Raw genomic sequence first — 20,732 nt, 5'->3', positions numbered from 1 at the left:
AACAAAAATTCAATTCGATTCAAATTCGGGGGAAAATACTCTTTTATTAAAATTGGTACATAACCTGTGGAACATTGCACTAATACTGAAAACATTCTTGGCTGAAAATATGCAGAGAATATTTGGAATTGCTCTTTAGAAAATAGCTTGTTTCAGTGTAGACACTACAATCACAGTGGATTTTTTTAAAAAGGTACCAACCTCCAAGATCTGTAAGAATCACTCATGCTTAGCAATACATTTGATTTGGCTTTGGCTAGATTTAGATGTAGTTATTTTTAATGCATATTGAAATTTTATCAAATGTAGTTTCCAAAAGCATCAATTGCTTAAGATATTTGAGGATACTGAAATTATTCTCTGTACCTGGAACATATGGAAGCAACAGAATTGATGAAGCAACTGAATTGATGAAGCTGCCATTCATTGCCAACTTCATTACGCCCACTATATTTTAGCCAATAGTTATACCCCGAATAGAACGATGTATGTATAAAAACAGTATTTTATTTTAAGGCAAATGCTTTAAATATTGTCTGTGCACATAACTAATTGAACTATTACATTGACAGGCATTCAGTGATAATGGGAACCATTATAGCACAGTGGTTTAAGTAGCAGACTGGGAGTCAAGAGATCTGGGTTCTACTCCCTACTCAGCCATCCAGCTCATTGGTAACACCAGGCCAGCCACAGACTCTCAGACTAACCCAAGTGGCTACAGGAAACAGGTATAACTGATTATAATAAGAAACCTTGAAAAACTTTCTTAACCTTGCATATTAATTGAACAATTAAGCTCTTGGAGCATAGCTAACTTGGCTATGTGCATTTAATATGAAGCATAGCTCTTGCAAACCTCTGTTCAGAGAACACTGATTGGTGGGGGAGAGGGGATCAAGATATTTGTGGTTGTTCCACTTTCATGGGAATCCTGTGCCCCTAACCCCTGTGAACGTGGAGGGCTGACTATACATGATCTGCCTTGCATACACATTTGACTTAAAGGATAATTTCCAATTTTTTTCCCCAGAAACAGGACTTGTTCATAACTGCTACCTTTACTGACATTTTCTCTCTTTATACACACACACAAATAAAAACAAGCCTATTTGTTCCCATAGACTTTTGCCATCAATATCCCTCCCTACTGTGCCGCATTTCCCTTTCCTCTGTTTCATGCTCTTTTAAAATGACAGTTTGTAGGCAGACCACTGTTCTTGTACGATGGGCACTTTTTGAATAATAAATTTTAGTACGAAATGCTTGCTAGCAGTGGATAGGCTAAGCATTGCTTTTACAAATTGCCTGTCAGGTATCTAACCAACCTGAAAATGAAATAAAGTAGTATCTGTGCTTACAGAAGAAACAAGACAGAGGCATATGTATATGACCAAGAGACACTTTTGTACACTGGAATTAAGAGCTGTTAAATACACTTACTCGGACCACTGACACCTGGTAAGTTCTTATCTGTTAGCACCAAGTCGTAGCTGTCCTAATGGAATGCTGCAAGCTGAACAGCAGCTCTATGAATAGTCTACATGGACACAGCCTTTCTGCACAGTAGCTAGAATGACTGCACGGTTTTAACAATGCTATAGAAGAGGCCCCCAAATCATGTTGGAACTTCAGCTATAATGCAACAGATGAATGATACAATCATTTGCATGCCATGCAATGATGGTTGCAAATGACAATCAAAAACCTCCTATGCAAAAATGTCCAATTCATGAAGGATTCAGAGATCACTGTTTCAACTTTATGACTTATGTTAAGCTCAGTTCCAAGTGCATCTTATCATGTCATAATTACAAATACAATCATGAAATGGGGGGAAATGTACAGTTTAACAAATACTGTTGCCACATTTCTTCCTACACATGCTATATAAAAGCTGCCATGAGCTTCCTCCTAGATGCTAGTATATAATCCTGTGTAAAAGAGGTAAGAAAACTTTTTTTAAAGTAATAACAAAGTAGTGAATGCCATTGGCTACAGGCCTATTAAAGCTTTCATGAGATAATTGATCAAGACAAAAACTGTGCTGGAAAAAAAATAAAAAAATCAATTATTGGATTTAGTAAATCAATTAGGAAAAAGAACCATTATCCAGAGTGTATTTATGCAATTTCCAGATCTCAGTTATATGTAAAGTCTTTCAGAAAATTTTACATTAGAAAAAATGTTTGAAAAGCTAAAGTACACTTTTAAAAAGGAATAACCATTTAAGTTTACATTAATAATAATGCAGCAGATAATTTCTGAAAGGAGATTTTGATAGGTGTTAAAGGCTTTATCAGTTAAGAAACACAACTATAATTAAGTTAAAGAATTATAATCTAGAATTAACATATTAAAGATAACACTAATTAAACAGATCTAAACAGTCCTATAAAGCTAAAGGAGACTATTGTCACAATCTCTTTGAAGAAATATAACCTCAAGAACAAGATAGTCCAATAGAATCTTAAAAAGATTCTAGATGAAGGGAATAAATGATATTTTAATCAGTATGTTATGTGATACTTGGAAAATTGCTAGTAGAGGTAAAAAACAAACAAACCCAGAAGAGATAAATACATGTTGTTTCCATGTCTTTTAACATCAATGATTTAACCTCAAACAATTGCAAAACCCAGGAGCTCAAGTATTTTACTTAAGAACATAATAAATAATGCATAATAATAACCTAAATACAGAAAACTTATAGACACTATAGTGATATACTGATGTGGCCTTATGTTGCACAATGTAGCCAATATACTTTTCCATTGTATGCTGACAATAGTAAATTGCAGCACATTTCACACTGATTGCCATTGCTGGGTGCTACAACTAATGAATATATATCTTCATTAATATTCTTAAATTGCCAGTGGCTATTTGCAGAGAAGACTGGAGAATGTTAATACTGTACATGAATCATTAGCTTTTGGTTACTCTCCCAGTGCCCTCCAATGACAAATGAAGTGTATAAATAGCTTTCAGCCACTGCCACCTGCTATCCAGACACTGTCCAATGGTTAATATTTGTATTCATTCTCCGTTGCTGCCTACTCTTCAGTTCCTTAAAATATAAAACTAGAAGTCATTCACTATAGGTGGGGAAGAATGCTACCCAGCCGTCTGTGGCCTTTATTTCATTTTCAAACTGTTAAGGCTTTCTGGGCAGTTAACAAATGTAAAACAACAACAACAACCCACATACACGAAGACACAAAGCGATTCCAGTTGAATAGTAGTGGGACAGATTAAAATGCAATATAGACAAATGAAGTTAAAAAGTTTATCTATCTATCTATCTATCTATCTATCTATCTATCTATCTATCAATCATCTAAAACTTTTCTATACCATCCCATCACAGATGTCTCAGGACAGTTTACAACATGCTGGAAGAATGAAAAGATCGTCACCTGGCTCCAAAAATAATATGGTGCCAGGTGCACCTCTTGGGGGCGCTCATTCCACAACTGGGGTGCCACAACCAGAAAGGCTTTCCTTCAGGTCGCCACCTACCTCACTTCCTTTGGAAACGTCTCCCAGAGAAGGGCCCCCAAAGATGGCCTCCAGGTCCAGGAAGGTACATACAGGATAATGAAAGCCTTCAGATAACCTGCCCCCAAGTTGTTAGGGCTTTGAATGCTAGTACTGGCACTCTGAATTGGGCCTGAACCTCAGCTGAAAGCCAGTGCAGCTGGAAGAGAACTGGCATAAAATAATATGTTCTCAAGAGCCAGTCCCCATTAACAGTCTAGCTGCCCTGGTTTGGATCAGTTAAAGTTTCTGGACCATTTTCAAAGGCAGACCCATGTACAGCACATTGCAGTAATCCAAATGAGAGCATGGATAACTTTAGCTAGGTTCTTTTCATCTGGATAGGGTTGTAGTTGGTATATTAGCTTAAGCTGATAAAAGTGCTCTGTGCCACTGAATCTACCTATGCCTCAAGCGACAATTCTGTGTCCAGCAGCATCCCCAAGCAATGAACCTTGTCCTTTAGGGAGAGCGCAACCCCAGGCAGAACAGGTTGAGTATGACCCTGGTTGCAACCAACACACACTGCACATGCCTCTACAACACATTAAGTGCACTGAGATTTTCACATGGCATGCCTGGCTGCCGGGATCCAGGCTAGAACCAGGTGGTTAGAACCAGTGCGACCACCGCCATATTCACAGAATTGGTCCCACACTCTGGTGGACCCTCAGACTCCTGATGAGTGTCAGCTGGGAGTCCTGGGGGAAGAGCAAGCCCTTTCCTCCAGAAATGGCCTCAGCAGCCCAGGTCCTCCAGTTGGCTGCTGTTATGTTTCCTGCTCCTGGCTCCTGCTGTGTCCCCTGCATCTTGCTGTGTATTCTGCCTTGCCATGTTGCCTCCCTCAGCAGTGCAGGTCCGCCTGTAGCTGTAAGTGCCTGCTTCTTGCCTGACTGCCCCTGGCCCCTGCTCCTAGGTTCCTGCTGTGTATCCTACTTTGTCATATTGCCTCAGCAATTCATGTTCAGCTACTCCATCTGCCTGGCCTTTGTGGCATTTGCTTCTGGTTGTCTCCTGCATTCCTTTTAGCATGTATCTTGACTCAAGTGTCTGCGACTTGCCTGATGCTTGCCATGTCTCCTGCCCCGTTATCTTGTTCATCCCTGGTTTCTCCTCCTGGCTCTTGACCCTGACCATGTTCTTGTTCTACCCTGATGCATATTCCTGGCTCCTGATGCCAGCCTGTAACATCACTATGATTTGGGCTTGCCATTAAATTTTTCCTTTGAACTCTGTCTTGCCTGAAATTCTGTTGCCCTGGTCCTAATGCTTCTGTTGTTCTGCCTTGTCTCATGTCTGAGCCTCAGACTCTGACACTGGCATGATTTCCTTCATACTGAAAACTATTAGAAGGTTCTGTAAAACCCTCTCCCCCAACCTGGTTCCTTCCAGATAGTTTAAACTACAAATTGTAACATTCCTAACCAGTAGTTATGGTAGGTTGGAGTGACAGAAGTTGGAGTTCAAAACATCTGGAGCACACCCAGTAGGTGCAGGTTGCTCCACTGAGTATTATTTTACTTGCTACTTAAGTTATACCCATTTCAGCTATTTGTTTAAACTGTGTCATTTTAATTGTTAGCTACCTTGAATTAAATGCATGAAAGAAATATTCAGACACAGATACATACTGACCTCCTTCACATGATCACAGGGTGATTAATAAGCCACATGCTGCCTGATTTAACCAGTCCACGGTTTCAGTCAGCAGAACCCTACATGATTATATTACACAAATACACATGTTGTTGGCAACATAATGATCTCAATACCAAAGTTCAACATTAAGCAAATCTTACAGGCAAAACTAAATTCAGAGAGATACTTTTAAAGCATCTTATATATTTTAAAAGTCAAGACATGGAATACTATCCTAAGTATATTACGAAGAACAGAGTCTGTTAAAATGAAAGGACAACTCTAAATTAAATTTAGTATCCAGGTATTAATGTTAGATATAGCCAACATACACACTTTGCTCTGCTTGACAACTGAGACAACCAGAAAAGAAAGACTTTTCATCTGCCATCTATTTGATCTGTCTGCTCTTGAGTGCAGCCTCAACTTGATTGCTCAGTATTTTCCAGAAGATGAATTATTTGTCATTTTGGTGGATTCATATATTTGATGGATGCAATCAGTATTGCCTCATTTTTCACCTGGAACAAAGCATTTCTCTTGAAAAGCACCCTGTATATCTTTTTGACTTGTGTTAAAGGTCCTATATCATGGGACATCAATATTTCATGTCCATTATTAAAGACATTCTTTTTATGTCCTCCAGCTAGGACCAGTTTTCACCTTGCCCATGGTAATACATGGTAGCAAAAGGCTGTGATTGGTGTTGATAATCTGCCTCACTATAGATCTTGTTTTACGAATATATTTATCTTGTACTACTTAGAGCATCTTTATGAACTGTTTTACAAATAAGGCCTCCTTCATCTTGGGACAAAGCACAACCTTTGCATTCATATGATAAAAAATTAATTTAGCTGCCATTTTATCAGAATACTGTTACATAGGCAAATATGCCAAATATTTCATATCTTTTGCTTCCATTTCAAAAGGATATCATGAATGTAAAATCAGATTTCATTTATTACATGCAAACAAACAGTTCACATTCCTAACAAAAACTTCTGTGATTAAACACTATTCCATTTATCTAGACAGCAAAAGCTAGTCCAATTTTAATAGCAAAACAGTAGAACAAATGAAGAATGCAGAACTTCCTCACATCTTCAGCTTACCTCTCAGTCACTTTGTTCCTCAGCTGAGCTCCAATACCAGAAGTGTTGTCAGTTGTGATACAAGTGCTTGTACAGAGGTTTGGGAAGCTAAGCATTAAACAAGATGGGGTTCAGCATCTCTTACTCATATGTCCCCTTTTGTCCCCTCCCTTTCAGAACACTTACTGCTATGTTTACTGAGGTTTCCTGATGATTTAAAAAACTTCCAATATATAAATATTGAATTTATATATTTCTGTAATGCTTTTATAAATTTTAAGGAAACACAGTAATACAGCACTAAACATTCTGAAAAGGAGAAAAATTCTGGTCCACTGTGTTGCTGCAGTGGACCAGCAAAAAATAAAAAAAAGCTCAACTTCCAAGGGCTGAAAATAGAATTTAAAATGGTGGTGAATACAAAGGGATAGCTATTGCAGTAGGAAGGAATAGACAAGGTGAGTTCAACTCTATAGGATACCAGCTGAAGGACTGAGGCTGAAGGAGAGGCAGACCAAGCCACAGTGAATCGTATTATCTCATTGGTGCATCATGAATAGTTCAGCAAACAAATAATCCAGGGTAAGCTAAGAGTGATGTGCAAACTCACACAGTGTCTGGAAATTCAAGTATGTAAACATAGTATCTTGTACTGTGTGTCTTTCAGAGCAAAACATGTCTCTTCCAAAGTAAACCCCACAGAATTCATTGGAACTTAATTCCTTCTGAAATGTGTGTAAGATTATAGCTTAACTTGTCAAACATGTCTTTCTCTAAACTAGTCAAAGTTAAAATAGCAAAATATATGCATTTTGTAAAAATACTGCATTCTTACCACATATCAAGGCAGGTGGAATATTCTGTTGAGCCTAAGAGGACATCTGGAGGTCTATACCACAAGGTAACAACTTCATTAGAGTATGTATGACTGGGAACAGATTTGGCTCTTGCAAGTCCTAAACAGCAAAGAAAAACACAAAGAAATAAGCATATAAAAACATAAGGACCACCTTAGATCTTTAAAAGGGCTGTTGCACATGTGACTGCTTGAAAGGCTAGAATTTGTTTTTTCTGGCTGTGTCTTAAGTTACAAAAAAATATCAATTTCTATCATTCAGCACATCACAAAACAAACTGGTGACTCAAAACAGCAAGGAACTGAATTACTACTTTTTGATAATGACAGGGTTGCCATGTGTTCATTTACGAACAGGACCTAAAGTTACACATTAAAAGAGGAGAAAGAATGTACTGGATGAATACCAGTGAATATAAAACTGAAACTCTTTAATCCTTAAACATTAAGAGCTAGAACAAATCTAGGTAGTGAGGTAAATAGCTCCAAGGAAAACATCACATCTTCATCTACATAAGAAAAAATGCTAAATAAATGTTTCAGACACATTCTATTTCATTGCATAAGACTAGAAAACCCAACATGTAATTTTCCACGAACCTTCTAATATTAAACATCCTTACTGTGGTATAACTGTTTCAGGGTAGCAGCTAGGCCAGGGGTCTCAAACTCAACTTACTTGGGGGCCAATGGAAGTAGAGTCTGGGTGAGGTCGGGCCGCATCAAGTATTCCACCACCGCAGTGGTGGTGGGCCGCTCATCCCGCAGCCGGCCTGGGCGCCGCCAGCACTTTGAAGGCCGCAGGGCCCCTCCCCCGTGCCCCACCCATCCCGACAATTGGCCCGCGGGCCGCGAGTTTAAGACCCCTGAGCTAGGCTGTTGAGGTTGGCTGTTGCAAGAAAACATATTCAACCATACTCACCTGTGAGACAGAATGAATAGCCTTGGGCAAGGCACTATATTGTATTAAACCTAGTTCAAAGGACTGCTAGGCAATAAAATTATCACTCTGTGCATCTCCAAGGAATACAGTTACCATTTCCTCTAACAGTGAATTAATATACTTGAGTGCTTATTAGCTGGAAACAAAACAGGGTCACCCCCCCCCCCAAAAAAGATAATGGGCTACCACACACTCAGGGGATTCCCTAGGTATACAGAAATGCACTCATTAAAAGTAAATAACATTTTAAAACATAAAACTACTGCCAGGAATCTAATGTAAAAATGAAGGTGCAGCTGTATTCTATCAGGGAGTGCGAACAGAAAAGAATCTAAATAACCCAGAAATCAGGCAACTATACCTGAATGGGGTACCACAGAGCATCAAAGGGGTATGTGATGGTACAATGCCGGACCCAATCCCAACCTTCCCATGCATGTTGGCCCTATCTTCTTAGACCATAGAAGGCAGGAGACTGACTTGCATGGGTCTGTTTCATTCTCATATTGGCAACACTCTGTAAGAGATTACCTCTCACTCTTTCATGTGCTTGCCTTGTTTTCAAAAGCCTATCCTAACCAGTGCAGAAGACTGCCAGGAGACTGCTGCAGCATAAACATTCCTTCGGCTCCTCCCCCATGCGTGCCACCTCTTGAAAATGAGGATAGAGTGTGTGCTAATCCAAAAATTACCTAAAAGGAGGCCATCATGAGTAAATTTCCACATTTCCAATTTTCATGGGTCCTGCCAAGGCAAATGAAGACATCACTTTTGGCAATAAATGGGGCTTTTGTGGTTGACACTCACAGCGACACTGTTGTTGATTTACAGAGCTTAAGGCTATGAATCACTCCTAAAAATGAGACCAAAACAGCCACACTTTGGGGAAAGGTTGCAAAAGGGAATTAAATTAAAATTGGTGTAAATTTGCTGAAACTGAAGCAATCATCTGTGATACGTCTAGCAGAAATGTGAAAAAATAGTTAAATATATTCTTGGGGAAAGCTCTGTTTATCAGTAGATCTAGCTATCTGTAGATCTCATCTTGCTTCTTCCTGCCCCAAGATAAACAACCAAGTAAAAAAACATAGAAATGGAATATTTCAGAAAGGTGCAATTACTATGTAATTATAAAGTCTGAGCCTCCATGTAAATTAGTTAGATACTGCCATGCATGTGTCCTGTCAAATTTCAGGGGAGCTCTTGGGAGCCTTCCTGTGCTGATTCAGATTACGCTGATGAGACTATTTATGAAATGGTTCAGACCCCAGCTGCAATTCAAGATCATGAGACCTAACGGGAAGTTCCAGTGTGGGAGATTCGCCCAAGGGTAGATGGGGGAACCAGTATACAGGGTTGAGGGAACAGGGAAATACTGCAGGGTGAGGGAGGGCAACTCACTGGAGAAAAGCCCAATTAGGATCACAAATGGAGGAGTCGATGAGGGCCTGTTTTCACAGTGGGGTGAGACACAGGTGGGTTCATAAAGAGAGCTCAGGGAAATAAACAATAGAAAGGGTTCAACACTTCACTTGTGTATGCTCAGAGGCTCAAATGTAACAATAAAGTTTATTAAACAAAGAAACACTGTTTAGGCTGATATTGCCTGGAACAAGAAGCTCAGCTCATAACAGATACCACACAGGACACAAACAAAGTATCAAATAATTGTTTAACTTTTTATTATTAACTGAAAAACTCCAAGGAAACTCAGCTTTGGATGTGATGTATAAGTTATAGCATTGGGATTTTTATAGCATTAGGTTTATTTGAGTGATAACCTAGACACTGTAACGTGTTTCATACTGTTTGTACATCCAAACATGCTTATTCATGCAAAATTTATCTAACTGCTTTCTCTGACTGAAGGAAAGCTGTAGGACAGGATTAATTAGCACAGCATGTGCAATCATTTTGTTTAAGGATTCCTTGTCTGTTTCCATGGTTACACCATAGGAAGCCATGCATTCACTCTTCTGAAAGACAGTACTGCTTGTTTTAGTGATCATCAGAACTTTTAATTTTAAGGGCTGGGTCAAAAATAAAGTCAAAAGTTAATAGGAAAGAAATCTAGGAGAGCGTGTAATATTTGCTCTCACTTTTGGTCTGAAAATTATATGGACAGCTTTATGTCAGTTGTGTGAACTGTTGTTCCGGCAGATAAAACTGTCACTAAAAAGGCACCCTGCTGCTATAGCTCAATTCTTTACAGTAACAAGATAACAATGAGGCAGTTGTTAGAAGTCAAGGCACATCACCTAATTGACAAGCCTATCAGAAACCCAACACAAATCCTCAACAAAATAATAGGTGAAGATGCTGTGCCATTTATGTTGTTTTGTATACTTCCTCAGTGCTATAAATGCTACACACAATGCATACTCAAGATCACTTAATGCCAATTATATATTTCTTAATACACTTTAACCAATCCTTTCTGCATACAATTGTGGAGAAATGCACTTTCAACAGCAGTTTACAAAATCAGCATTTATTCTAATCTGTGCTGATGAATACAAGGACAGAATGCCATGGGTACTCATTATCTAGCATTTATTAATTTAGAATACTTGACATCAACCTCTGTGTACTAAGTTTTCCACATTATGTAGTAACTGATGTCTGTTAAAAGAAAAATACAAACTACAATTATCTGAAACCCCTAATGATCCAAAAGTCAATGGATAGCCTCTTTTGTTCTCATCGTTGTAAATGTGCAGCTAATAAAGCTCAGATTACCCAAATGTTTTGAGTGGTTCCATCCTGTACACATAGAGATCAGAAAGGAAAACATTTATAGAAACCACCAGCACTGATCTTCCTGATCCAGTGAATATATGTTCCCAAATAACTTGATTTATAAATACTCAGACAAGGCTGAAGCCTGCACTTTGTAAATTGTGATGTAAGAAATGAACAAGGCTTCAAGAGGATAATTGTCTTGACCACTGCCTTAGGCCTTGACTTTGATAAGGGAATTGATCAGAAAAAGGAACTTTAGCATTTATAAACATATGTTCCAGATTGGGAATGTTCTGTCAATTTTTTACTCCAGAGGCGTTTCAAAAATTACATAAGTAGAATTATATCTCTAATTTGAAAAAATATGTCCTTAAAATATAAAGCCACACATGATGATACAATGCTCAGAGGCGCCATAACACCTGAGAACTATCTAATCTCTGTAAAGGACCAAGTATGAATGTGTACAGCTTAGTAGAATAGTAGGCAAACATGATGGCTATTAGAAATTCAACTGTTAATATACAGAACTAAAGACTCAAGGTGGCCAAAGGTTGAAATTGATGTAGTCAGGGTGGATTTGATTTAAGTCATGATTTAAATCACTGGTAAGACTAGATTTAAATCATGATTTTCTTCATAATTTGCATACATGCCTGCCTTACCCATAGGTAGAGGAACTTCATTAAAATATTCCCAAACTGGGTCTCTTTTACAGTCTGCTGCCATTATGTTTTCTTCTCCAGGGAAAGACTAATATGATAAACCACAAAAAGATCCAAAGACTTGTAAAATATTCTACTCAAAAGTGTTCTTTCATTTTTACTGCTTGCCCTTCCTTCCTCACACTTAGTTTCTTATGCAGATCTATTCCACTCTCAACAATCCTTTTCTATTCATTGATTTTTTTTTTTGAAACTTAGCACTTAAGTGGTATGGGGTTGATTAGGTGTACATAGATTTGTGAAGGAACAATGGGATTAAGGTCTTGTTCTCAACTCTGTTCATATTATAACATTTTTTCCTGTGAAGAAGAGGTATGTGATCTCTGCAGACATACATTCAGTTTTTGAGAACAGTGAAACAAAGCATCTGTGATAATACCTTCTTGACAGAAAAAGTGTATAATAATCTTGCAGAAATCTCTGGAACAGCATGATATTGTGAATGGATTAATATAATTCATTTACCAAAAATTGTAAACATTGCATGAATATGCAGCCTCATACTACACAATTAAAAACTAACCCTTATTTCATGATGAACCTTTGGGCTATAATGTATCTTAAATAGAAAATTATTTTTAGATAGAATTTTTTCCACAAAAAACATTTTTTTTTGAAAAACTAATTTAAATAAAAATATTGAATAAATTTTTTAAACCCTGTTTTTAATCCACCCTGATTGCAATGTAGTCCACTAAGGACCACTGGAAGACTCCAGAGTGGGGTGAGAAATTTCTTTGGAGGGTATACATTGAGGGAACTCTTCATAGGCTAAAAACTAAAATGCTGTTGGTCAAGATATGATCAGCAGACACTGCGGCCAAAAATCTTCAATAAAACCCCTTCAGTTCTTAAGGTCACCCTGTCAAAGCCTTCCTAGCAGCCTCAATTACTTTGGAGATGGCTTCTGTATAGCCTGAAATATCTGATTCTGCCAAATCTTGAATGCTAAGCAAGGTCAGACCAGGTTGAAATTTGGATGGGTGACTTAATGTTGTGAAACACCCAGAGCACTTTGGCTACAGAACGTTGAGAAATGTTAATAATAATGTTGATGATATTGTATCCTGAGTGGAGGCTAATGGAATTGTCAGATCATTCAGATCTCACTCACTTTCAAGCTCTGGAGTACATGCTTGGAGAATGAGATGCACCTTTTAGCACAGAAAGGCACAATAGTATTGTTAATTGCTAAATGCCTTGCCAAAACTTGACAAATACCTGAGGACTTGGCATGGGCATACTCTGCATTTCTGTCAGATACGAAGGATAATGTTTGCATAGTGGTGCTTATCAGGGGCAACCCTCCCCCCCAGCTGAAATGCATCTAGGGAGGACAAGTGCATCTAGGCATGACAACTACCAATTATTTGTTCCCACTGCATTAAGAACTAACAGGTGCAACCCTATTTCTATAGCACCTTGGGCTTGGCAAGGGGGAAACATTTTAAGGAAAAATATAATCCAATATAGTACCAGAAATTTCCCACAGACAAACAATTGCTGAACGCATTTCCTCATATCTGCATTACTACATTATGTACTCAAATACGTATTGATAATTTTTAAATGTTAAATTACATATATAGTTATAAAATACAAGTGATGTATCAATTATTAATTAGTGTGTTTCTATGCCAGTTTTAAATCTACTACCCTAGAAATAAAGCTGATTAATTTGAAGCGCACATTTCTCCATTAAGTCCTCAAAAAGCCATTAGGAATACATATGATATTGCTACTAAATTATCTTTATTTCCCCTCTAGCTAGACAAAAGTGACAGGTTAGTTTCTCTGCTAGTGTCACTGATCATACTCTATCAAGGTATTTCCAAAATGAGAGCCCTAGGGCATTTTTCCAAGATTTTGCAATCTCAGCTCTCACAGCTTCTAAAAGTGCTACCACCAATTCTTTACAACACAGCTCCTTATTAACCCTAGTAAACAATGAAAAAGCGTAATAATGTTTCATTAGCAGTCATCGTTTGCTGTTACCTTATCCAGTCACTGTATTACTTTGTGCCAAAAGATTTGATCTTTGGACAAAATACCCACATTTGTTCAATTGAACCCCCTAAAGTCAAAGTTTCTCCAAAAACCATCAATATTAGTTGTATGCAATGTTGAAGTGCACACATGCCACCTACAGACTGTTTTTAGACCTAACCAACACAGACATATAAGGACGTGAGGACGATATTCTTGCTCATGACTCTTCTGATATACTAACATTTAGATTCTTTGTCCAAGTCATTTTGTCTCCTATGTTATTAGCATATTCCTTCTCAATAGTAGTCTTATGAATGAATGAGACTGACTCCCTGAAAAAAAAAACCTAAGCTCTACAATACAATAATATAATCGTGTCCCAGAGAAAACCTCTCTGATCTACCACAGCTGGACAAAACTCAAGGACAAAACTCCGGCCCCTTGGCCATGAGACCAGAATTAGCACCACAACTCACACAGACACCAAACCAGGTTAAAGAAAAGTTTTTTAAAATGAAAAGTAGAATAGGGTGACTGGATAAAGATAAGAAAGGGAAAGGGGCAGGCACACGGCAGCAAGATTATAAATATCAACAGGTTCCAATATTCTGATCATAAGCATGCAAACTCCTTATGATAGCAGAGAAGTAAAAATTACCCTAAACAATACTATACTTAAAGAAGGTAAATCTGCTTTTACCTTCTTACCTTAAAGGTAAAAGGACTTCAGCTTTTGATCATAGGGTGACACATCTCATAAAATAAAAATCACCCCCCCCACAAAGTCATGGGTTTTTAGCTCCCCTGTCTTGGGAATGGAGCAATGCCAACCTGTCTTCAGCTGTAAGCAATTTAGACTGATACAGTCCAAGAACCATTTAATGGTTCAAGAATCACATAACTTTACATTAGCAGGCCCCTCCCTTCACTACAAATAATTTTTAAATAAGGTTTTGGTAAAAACCAATGTGAGAGCAAAATTAGTATATTAGATTCTTCTATCAGAATCCAGTCAGTCCATTATTCATTTTAAGAGTATGAAGTATCTTAAAATCCTCATAATATTTTATTAACTTTGGTACTGCCAATCCTCATTTTGGAACTGGTCTATATTGTACAGTGTTTATAAATCTTAAACTTTTTTTTTTAAGCACAACTATAAACTTTAAAAAAAATTATGCTGGAATTTTTTAATCATCTAAATATAGAGCTATATTTTGAGAGAGAAATTTAAAAATGGTAATATATTAGCATTTATTATCACATGCTTATCCAATTAAGATACATTTAATTTATCCCATTTGATTTTTTTCTTTATGAAATTTTTCCTTTATGAAACTGAAAACTTTCTTATAATCTTTATAAATTGATTAGTATTTCTGTTATCGTAATTCCTAAATATTTAAAACTATTGTACATTATCTACATTGGATATTGTAATTTTTTTTTGTTCTTCTAAAGTGATATTATACATATTAACTTATATTTGACACATTTTTAATTCTGTGCAGCAATTAAAATCTTTCAATATTTGTTTTAAATATACTTTTTCTATACTTTTAATTGGATTTTAAAGAAAAAGAAATGTATTGTCCATATAAAAATTCATTTTATATTGTTTATTTTTATACTTATTATAATCATATTAATATTTTCTCTTACTGTAGCCACCACCAGCTCTACTGCAAAGACGAATATCACTGGGGATACAGGATCACCCTACCTCTATGGAACTGTTTTTTTTCAGAGTCCATTAATCCTCACTACTGACCATATACCTTCATATATTTGTTTTTATTAATGTAATAAAATCACACATTAGTGATTCAGCTCATAAATCTTTCCAGAAATTCATTTTATCTTTTTCACTGGGACAATAATTCTTAAGCATTCCAAAACTCCTTTTAGTCAATGAGCAGTTTGTAAGATTTGTACATGCCATGGAAATTTGTTGTAGAACACTGGGACACAGTTTTTCTTTAAGAAAAGCTTAAATATATTTAAATATAAATAAATATTTTAAATTATATAATAAATAAATATTTGAAATATTAAAATGGTTTCTCCCATGGACCAGAATCTATCTGTTGTCATACCCTCAGGAACTGCAGGAGAGGGACATACTTGTATCCAGAAAATTGGCAGTAGATTGTGCAGAAACCAATCTACTGCCAATTTAAATGGTTTAAACCAATTAAAATGGTTTAAATTTATCATCAGTTTATAATTTATTAGTTTGGTCTAGGATTGGATTCAATCAAACCTATCAAACCAGGGCTACTAACATATCTTAATTTGCAAGACTAAAGGAAAAGAGCACAATGTGCAACTTGTAGAACTTTTTCTCAAGTGCTGAGTTTAAAATTAGCTGTGAAATCATGCCAAGACAGATCCCTTCTAGCCATTGCAGCTAGACCAGCAATGGGTTCAGTGCATGATCCACATATGGATTTTATAATGAAGTTTTATAAATACTTCTACATTATTTGCAGCCACAAGCTGCTACCGAGCTTGTAGTCAAGGCCTAAAATAATGAGAACATAAAACTGACTCTTGCAAAAGATAATAAAGTACCAATTTCAAGCAGCACCTACACAGCAGGCATCTGTATTTGACGGTAATGCATGCTCCAAAATGCTAGCCCAGTTTCTAGAGCTTCCATATCTTTCATTCTCATCTGTTTTCATTTCATTGGAATTTTATCAGCATGACAAGCTGTTGTGCCTCTGCTTGACCTGTCTAGAGGAGGAGTAACTGGGATTTGTCAGGCCCAAGAAAGAAATACTGCCAAGTGAGTTATTAATCTAATGAAACAATGGAAAATGTAAACTGCCTTCATGATTTGGCTCACTTCACTCACAAATATGCACCCACAGACTGATAAAATCAATATTACATCATGACAAAAAAAGCCAAATCGAACTACACCCCTGCCCAGTAGAATGCTTAAGTATACAAGTCCACTAACATATTGTAGAAAGAGTGCCATATAGACCGCATTTCTGGAGAGTAAAATATTTGAGCATTTTTTATAGTTTTAAGTCCAGGTTTTTATTCACTTTGTAGAAAACAAAATATAATCAAAAGTAATCAAAAGTAATTATGATGGAAAGGTAGAATACAAGCATCCACCAAACCCAGTTCAGCCTGTAATGTAAGTCTTATACCATTTGACTCTTCAGAAAAGGTCACAAGAATGTCATGAAAATGGCATTAAACCCCCGCCCTATAAACTATATTGCAAGATGATGATGATGATGATGTACCCCAGTAAAGAGCGTGGCTAAGGAGAATGGCCTCTATTCAGTTATTAAATACATGTACTAACCCAAAAGTCGGCATTTTAGAAAGTATTTTAATCTGTCGTAAAGCTGTTTTATTTATTTTCCATGCTGCCTGTGTATTAAGTACATTTAGGATGAAATCCAATGCTGTCTGTGCTCAATGCATGTAAACCTCAAAACACAGAAGCTTACGTATATCCAATCCAAGTCATGAGGGTGCAGTAGCAACAATCTCTCATACCTTGCAATTCATTCAACACCATTTGCAGCTATCAAGATGAAATGGTGTCAATGGAAAGGGAGAAAGAAGGAAGGTAGGATACCATCTAAACATAATATAAAGTTTTATCCCCAGCCTCCTCTCCTCCCTAATCCCAGCATGCCCTTTAGCCAATTTTTTGATCTCCAAAAAAGGCTGTGGACAAAGTTCTTTCCACCCCGTAGATGGAGGACTCAGTTTCAGAGTCCCAACTCTCCAGTTGCAAGATCTTGGAGCTAAGCAATCTTAAGCATCCCTCCTGAAAATGCTAGGAGGATTGTGCCCATAACCTATATTAAGTAAATATAAGAAATATATGAAAGTGTGTGTGTGTGTCAGGGAAAATTGAAGGAAAAGAGAAAAATAGGAGAGAGGATAAAATGGATCAAAAAGAGCAGTGGCCAAATGTTCTGAACTTTAACTGCTTAAACAGATACTAATAGCTGACAACCAAAAGCCAAATTCAACTCCTACAGTAAAAGCAGCAAAGGGAGTAGAAAGTATAAGGAATCTGTTGAGAAATGACCCTGCTGTCATGAGAGAGGATTATTTCTTTGATGATTCTGATAGTTGGTTCAAAATATTGCTGGGTATTGATCATGATAGTGCAAACAAAACTATCATGCCAAGATTCTCACATTAGGCGATTATCTTCTCAATCTGAAACCTCCTTGGGTAATCCAGATAAAGCATGATCTCATTGATGGCAGAACCCACTGAAGCTCCCTTCTCTGTCTGACTGAACAGAACAAATGTTCTAAAGCAGAAGCTAAAGAAGAAACTGAAAATTAACAGGGCTTACTCTAGACACTAGCATGGAAATGGGAACATAAGCCTGCTTAATATCAAGTTAAAAATCCAGTGGCAATACCAGTAACTCATGCATAAACATGATTCATAAACTGCCAAATGGATCTGAGTAGGCTGTGTAGACTGCACCTGAAGTCTAAGGACATACAAATTACCTCTTGGAGAAAAAATTTCCAGAATACCAGCACAAGATTTTATACTCTGAAAAGCTACAATTTATGTCTTGTGAGGTGTCACCTGATATTCCAGTGTATTAATTTTTTACTCCATCAATTTAAGACAAACATTAATAGAACTGATGTATCCCTGGAGAGTTCTGATAGAATCCTGTATCAGCTGCTACTACTCAAACCACTTAATCTGCTGAGATAACTGCAATGAAAAACAGCAGGGTGGCAACGTCACCTTCTTCACATTCCTCTCTAGAAACTTTATCAGGAGGTGGCTGTGTCTTAGCCGACTTTGTTTAGTAGCATTTGTTTCGGATGTCTATACCAAACATTGCTCTAAAAACTTGTGTTTTAGCATTTTTTAATTTTATTAAAAATCCAGTCCCTGTCTCATTGCTTTTGAATGCTAGATCCCTCTTCATAAACTCTTTTTAATTTGCTGCAGACAAATCATCATGATAAAAACAGTTACGCCTTGTTCTTTTACTTTCAAAAACTAAAGGAAGAGCAGGTTATTATCCACACTCAAAAATCCATATGCAATAAAACATTCCAGTAATCATGAACACTTTTCCCCCCTAGCATGTTTATCCAAGAAAAACAATTTTCCAAAAGTGCTAAACTCTGTGTACTTGATTTGTTAGCCCAGAGGAAGTTAAGAATGCCAGAGATGAAGTGTGCTTGACCCTGAATTAAAAACAGGGGTTGTTCTGTTGACTTTTGGAAATCTGAAGATCTCCTCGGGGACTGAAAGATCTTGGTCATATCTACTGCAAAGAAAAGGTAAGCCTTTTCAGTAAGAAAACCTAGATTTCTTATTGGCATCCTAACTACACGTAAATAAAATCAATCACCTATATTTACATTTGTATTTGTATGTGATAACAATCTTTATACCAGTCGAATTACAAATTTTCTTGTTTTCATTAAACACAATTTAAAAGACAGAAAAAACCAGCACACTATTGACAGCATGAATATACTATTACTGGAAAATAGCCACCAGAGATAGCAAAGTACCATTGTCTATATACTTGAAATGTTTTGTTGTTTTCTCAGTGTAATGGATATTGAGAGAGATTACTATAACCCACATCCCATACCTTTACAAAAAAGGTTATACCTATCTGCTATAACATATTTTCTTAGTTTAAATACCATGGACATAACTAGGATGTTTCCAACTACATATTCAAACATTCTTCCCAGTACTGAGGTGGATTAAATGTGGACAGTTTTCTGTCTTTCAAATTTCCTTTATCATTTACTATATTAAGTGTTTACTTTGTACCTGCTCCATTGTATCTACCATTACGGTGGCCACAGACAACTTGTGACTAAAATGAAAGTTGCTTAGACAATCTCTTGACATTTCCCACATCATGATAAAATAAATCCTGTAATTAATTGCTTTCCTACCAAAATCTGCCAGCTTCAACTCCCCAGTGTCACTGATCAGAAGGTTTTGGGGTTTCAGGTCCCTGTGCAAAATGTAACGCTGGTGGATGTACGAAAGTCCTCGCAGCAATTGAAATAAAAATAACTGAAAAAGAGGGGAAAACATTATCTTTATTAATACTTATATGTACTCTATTGGCTTCCTAACACAAAAAGCAGGGCATCTGCATACGGGTTAAACAGTTCCTTGCAATCCACAGGCATAATTTAAAAAATGAGATTCTTTGAACAATTATGAATATGTAGGAAAAGATGCAACATTTTATTCACTGTACCCAACTGCATTTACCTGCTTTTAACAATTCACAATAGTTACAAACAGTACAGTGAATCCCTATGATGCCACAGTTATATTCTGCTTGCTCATAGAGATTAAAGGGTGGATAGAAGTCAGTTGTATATCTTTGCTAATTATAGGAAATAACAGCATATTAAGAGAGAGGAGTGCACAAACACAGTGCCAAGGCAAAGAAAAAACCAAGCAGCACGCAAAATTGGAAAAAATGCAATAAATAAACCAAAATTATTATTTTTGAATACTTTATACAAGAAAAAGAGCCTAAATATCTAACCCAAGCAGGCTTTTTATTTGTAAAATACTTTTCAAGACAGGCAGGCTATGATATTAGATATAGTCTAATATTTTTAACAAGAAACTCATTGTGTGCTTTTATAACGTACTAAAATTCAAGAATCATATGAGAGGCACTTGTCAAAAAGACTATGAATATCACTCTTGCATGCTGGTAAAATGCTATTATTTCACAAGAGTTACTTCAGCATGCCAGTCACCAAGACAGTAATAAATTTCCTGTAAAACAGTTGTAACATTATTATTCCTAGGCAAGCAAAATTTTAATGCATTATATAACATAATATGGATTTCCCCGCCTTGGGAGGTCAGGCAGGCAGCAGTGCTGTCCTGTTTTCAGTTCCTACTCACCAGCAAGAGTTTTAATGTTACTTTTTTTAAAAGCATTACTAAACATTATTGTTACTAGATATAAATACTGTAAATAGTAAAGAAATAGAAGAGATAGAAGCAATGTGAGAAATTGTAGTTAACTCAGCAGTTGAGCTATTTGCAAACAGTGATGCCCTCTTGTTTGTGCAGAAATATTAGATCATTAGAATTCTCAGAATCAATATGCCAACATGAAATAGTCCCTAATTAGCTACCAGTCCAGCACCTGTATGAAATTGTGAAATCTGATTATGGAAGAA

General features: G+C 36.8%; 1 protein-coding gene across 2 annotated transcripts in view; it reads right to left on the bottom strand.

The window, feature by feature from the left end:
- The window catches only part of CDK14 (cyclin dependent kinase 14), a 248,669-nt gene that overhangs the window by 106,316 nt on the left and 121,621 nt on the right, over window positions 1-20,732 (bottom strand). For both annotated transcript variants that reach the window (XR_006414193.1, XM_044424804.1), the window contains exons 8-9: window positions 19,470-19,593; window positions 7,108-7,228 (exon numbers count right to left, since the gene is read on the bottom strand). Coding sequence is in view for 1 of the 2 variants with exons in the window: in XM_044424804.1 (XP_044280739.1) it covers window positions 7,108-7,228; window positions 19,470-19,593 (245 nt within the window). In the remaining variant the exon portion in view is untranslated. The remainder of the gene's footprint in view (window positions 1-7,107; window positions 7,229-19,469; window positions 19,594-20,732) is intronic.

Source organism: Varanus komodoensis, unplaced genomic scaffold (assembly GCF_004798865.1).
Source record: "Varanus komodoensis strain SLA01 unplaced genomic scaffold, ASM479886v1 scaffold15, whole genome shotgun sequence".
Classification (NCBI taxonomy): Eukaryota; Metazoa; Chordata; class Lepidosauria; order Squamata; family Varanidae; genus Varanus; species Varanus komodoensis.
Note: the sequence above shows the minus strand (reverse complement) of the source record. Positions and strands in the feature narration are given on the sequence as shown.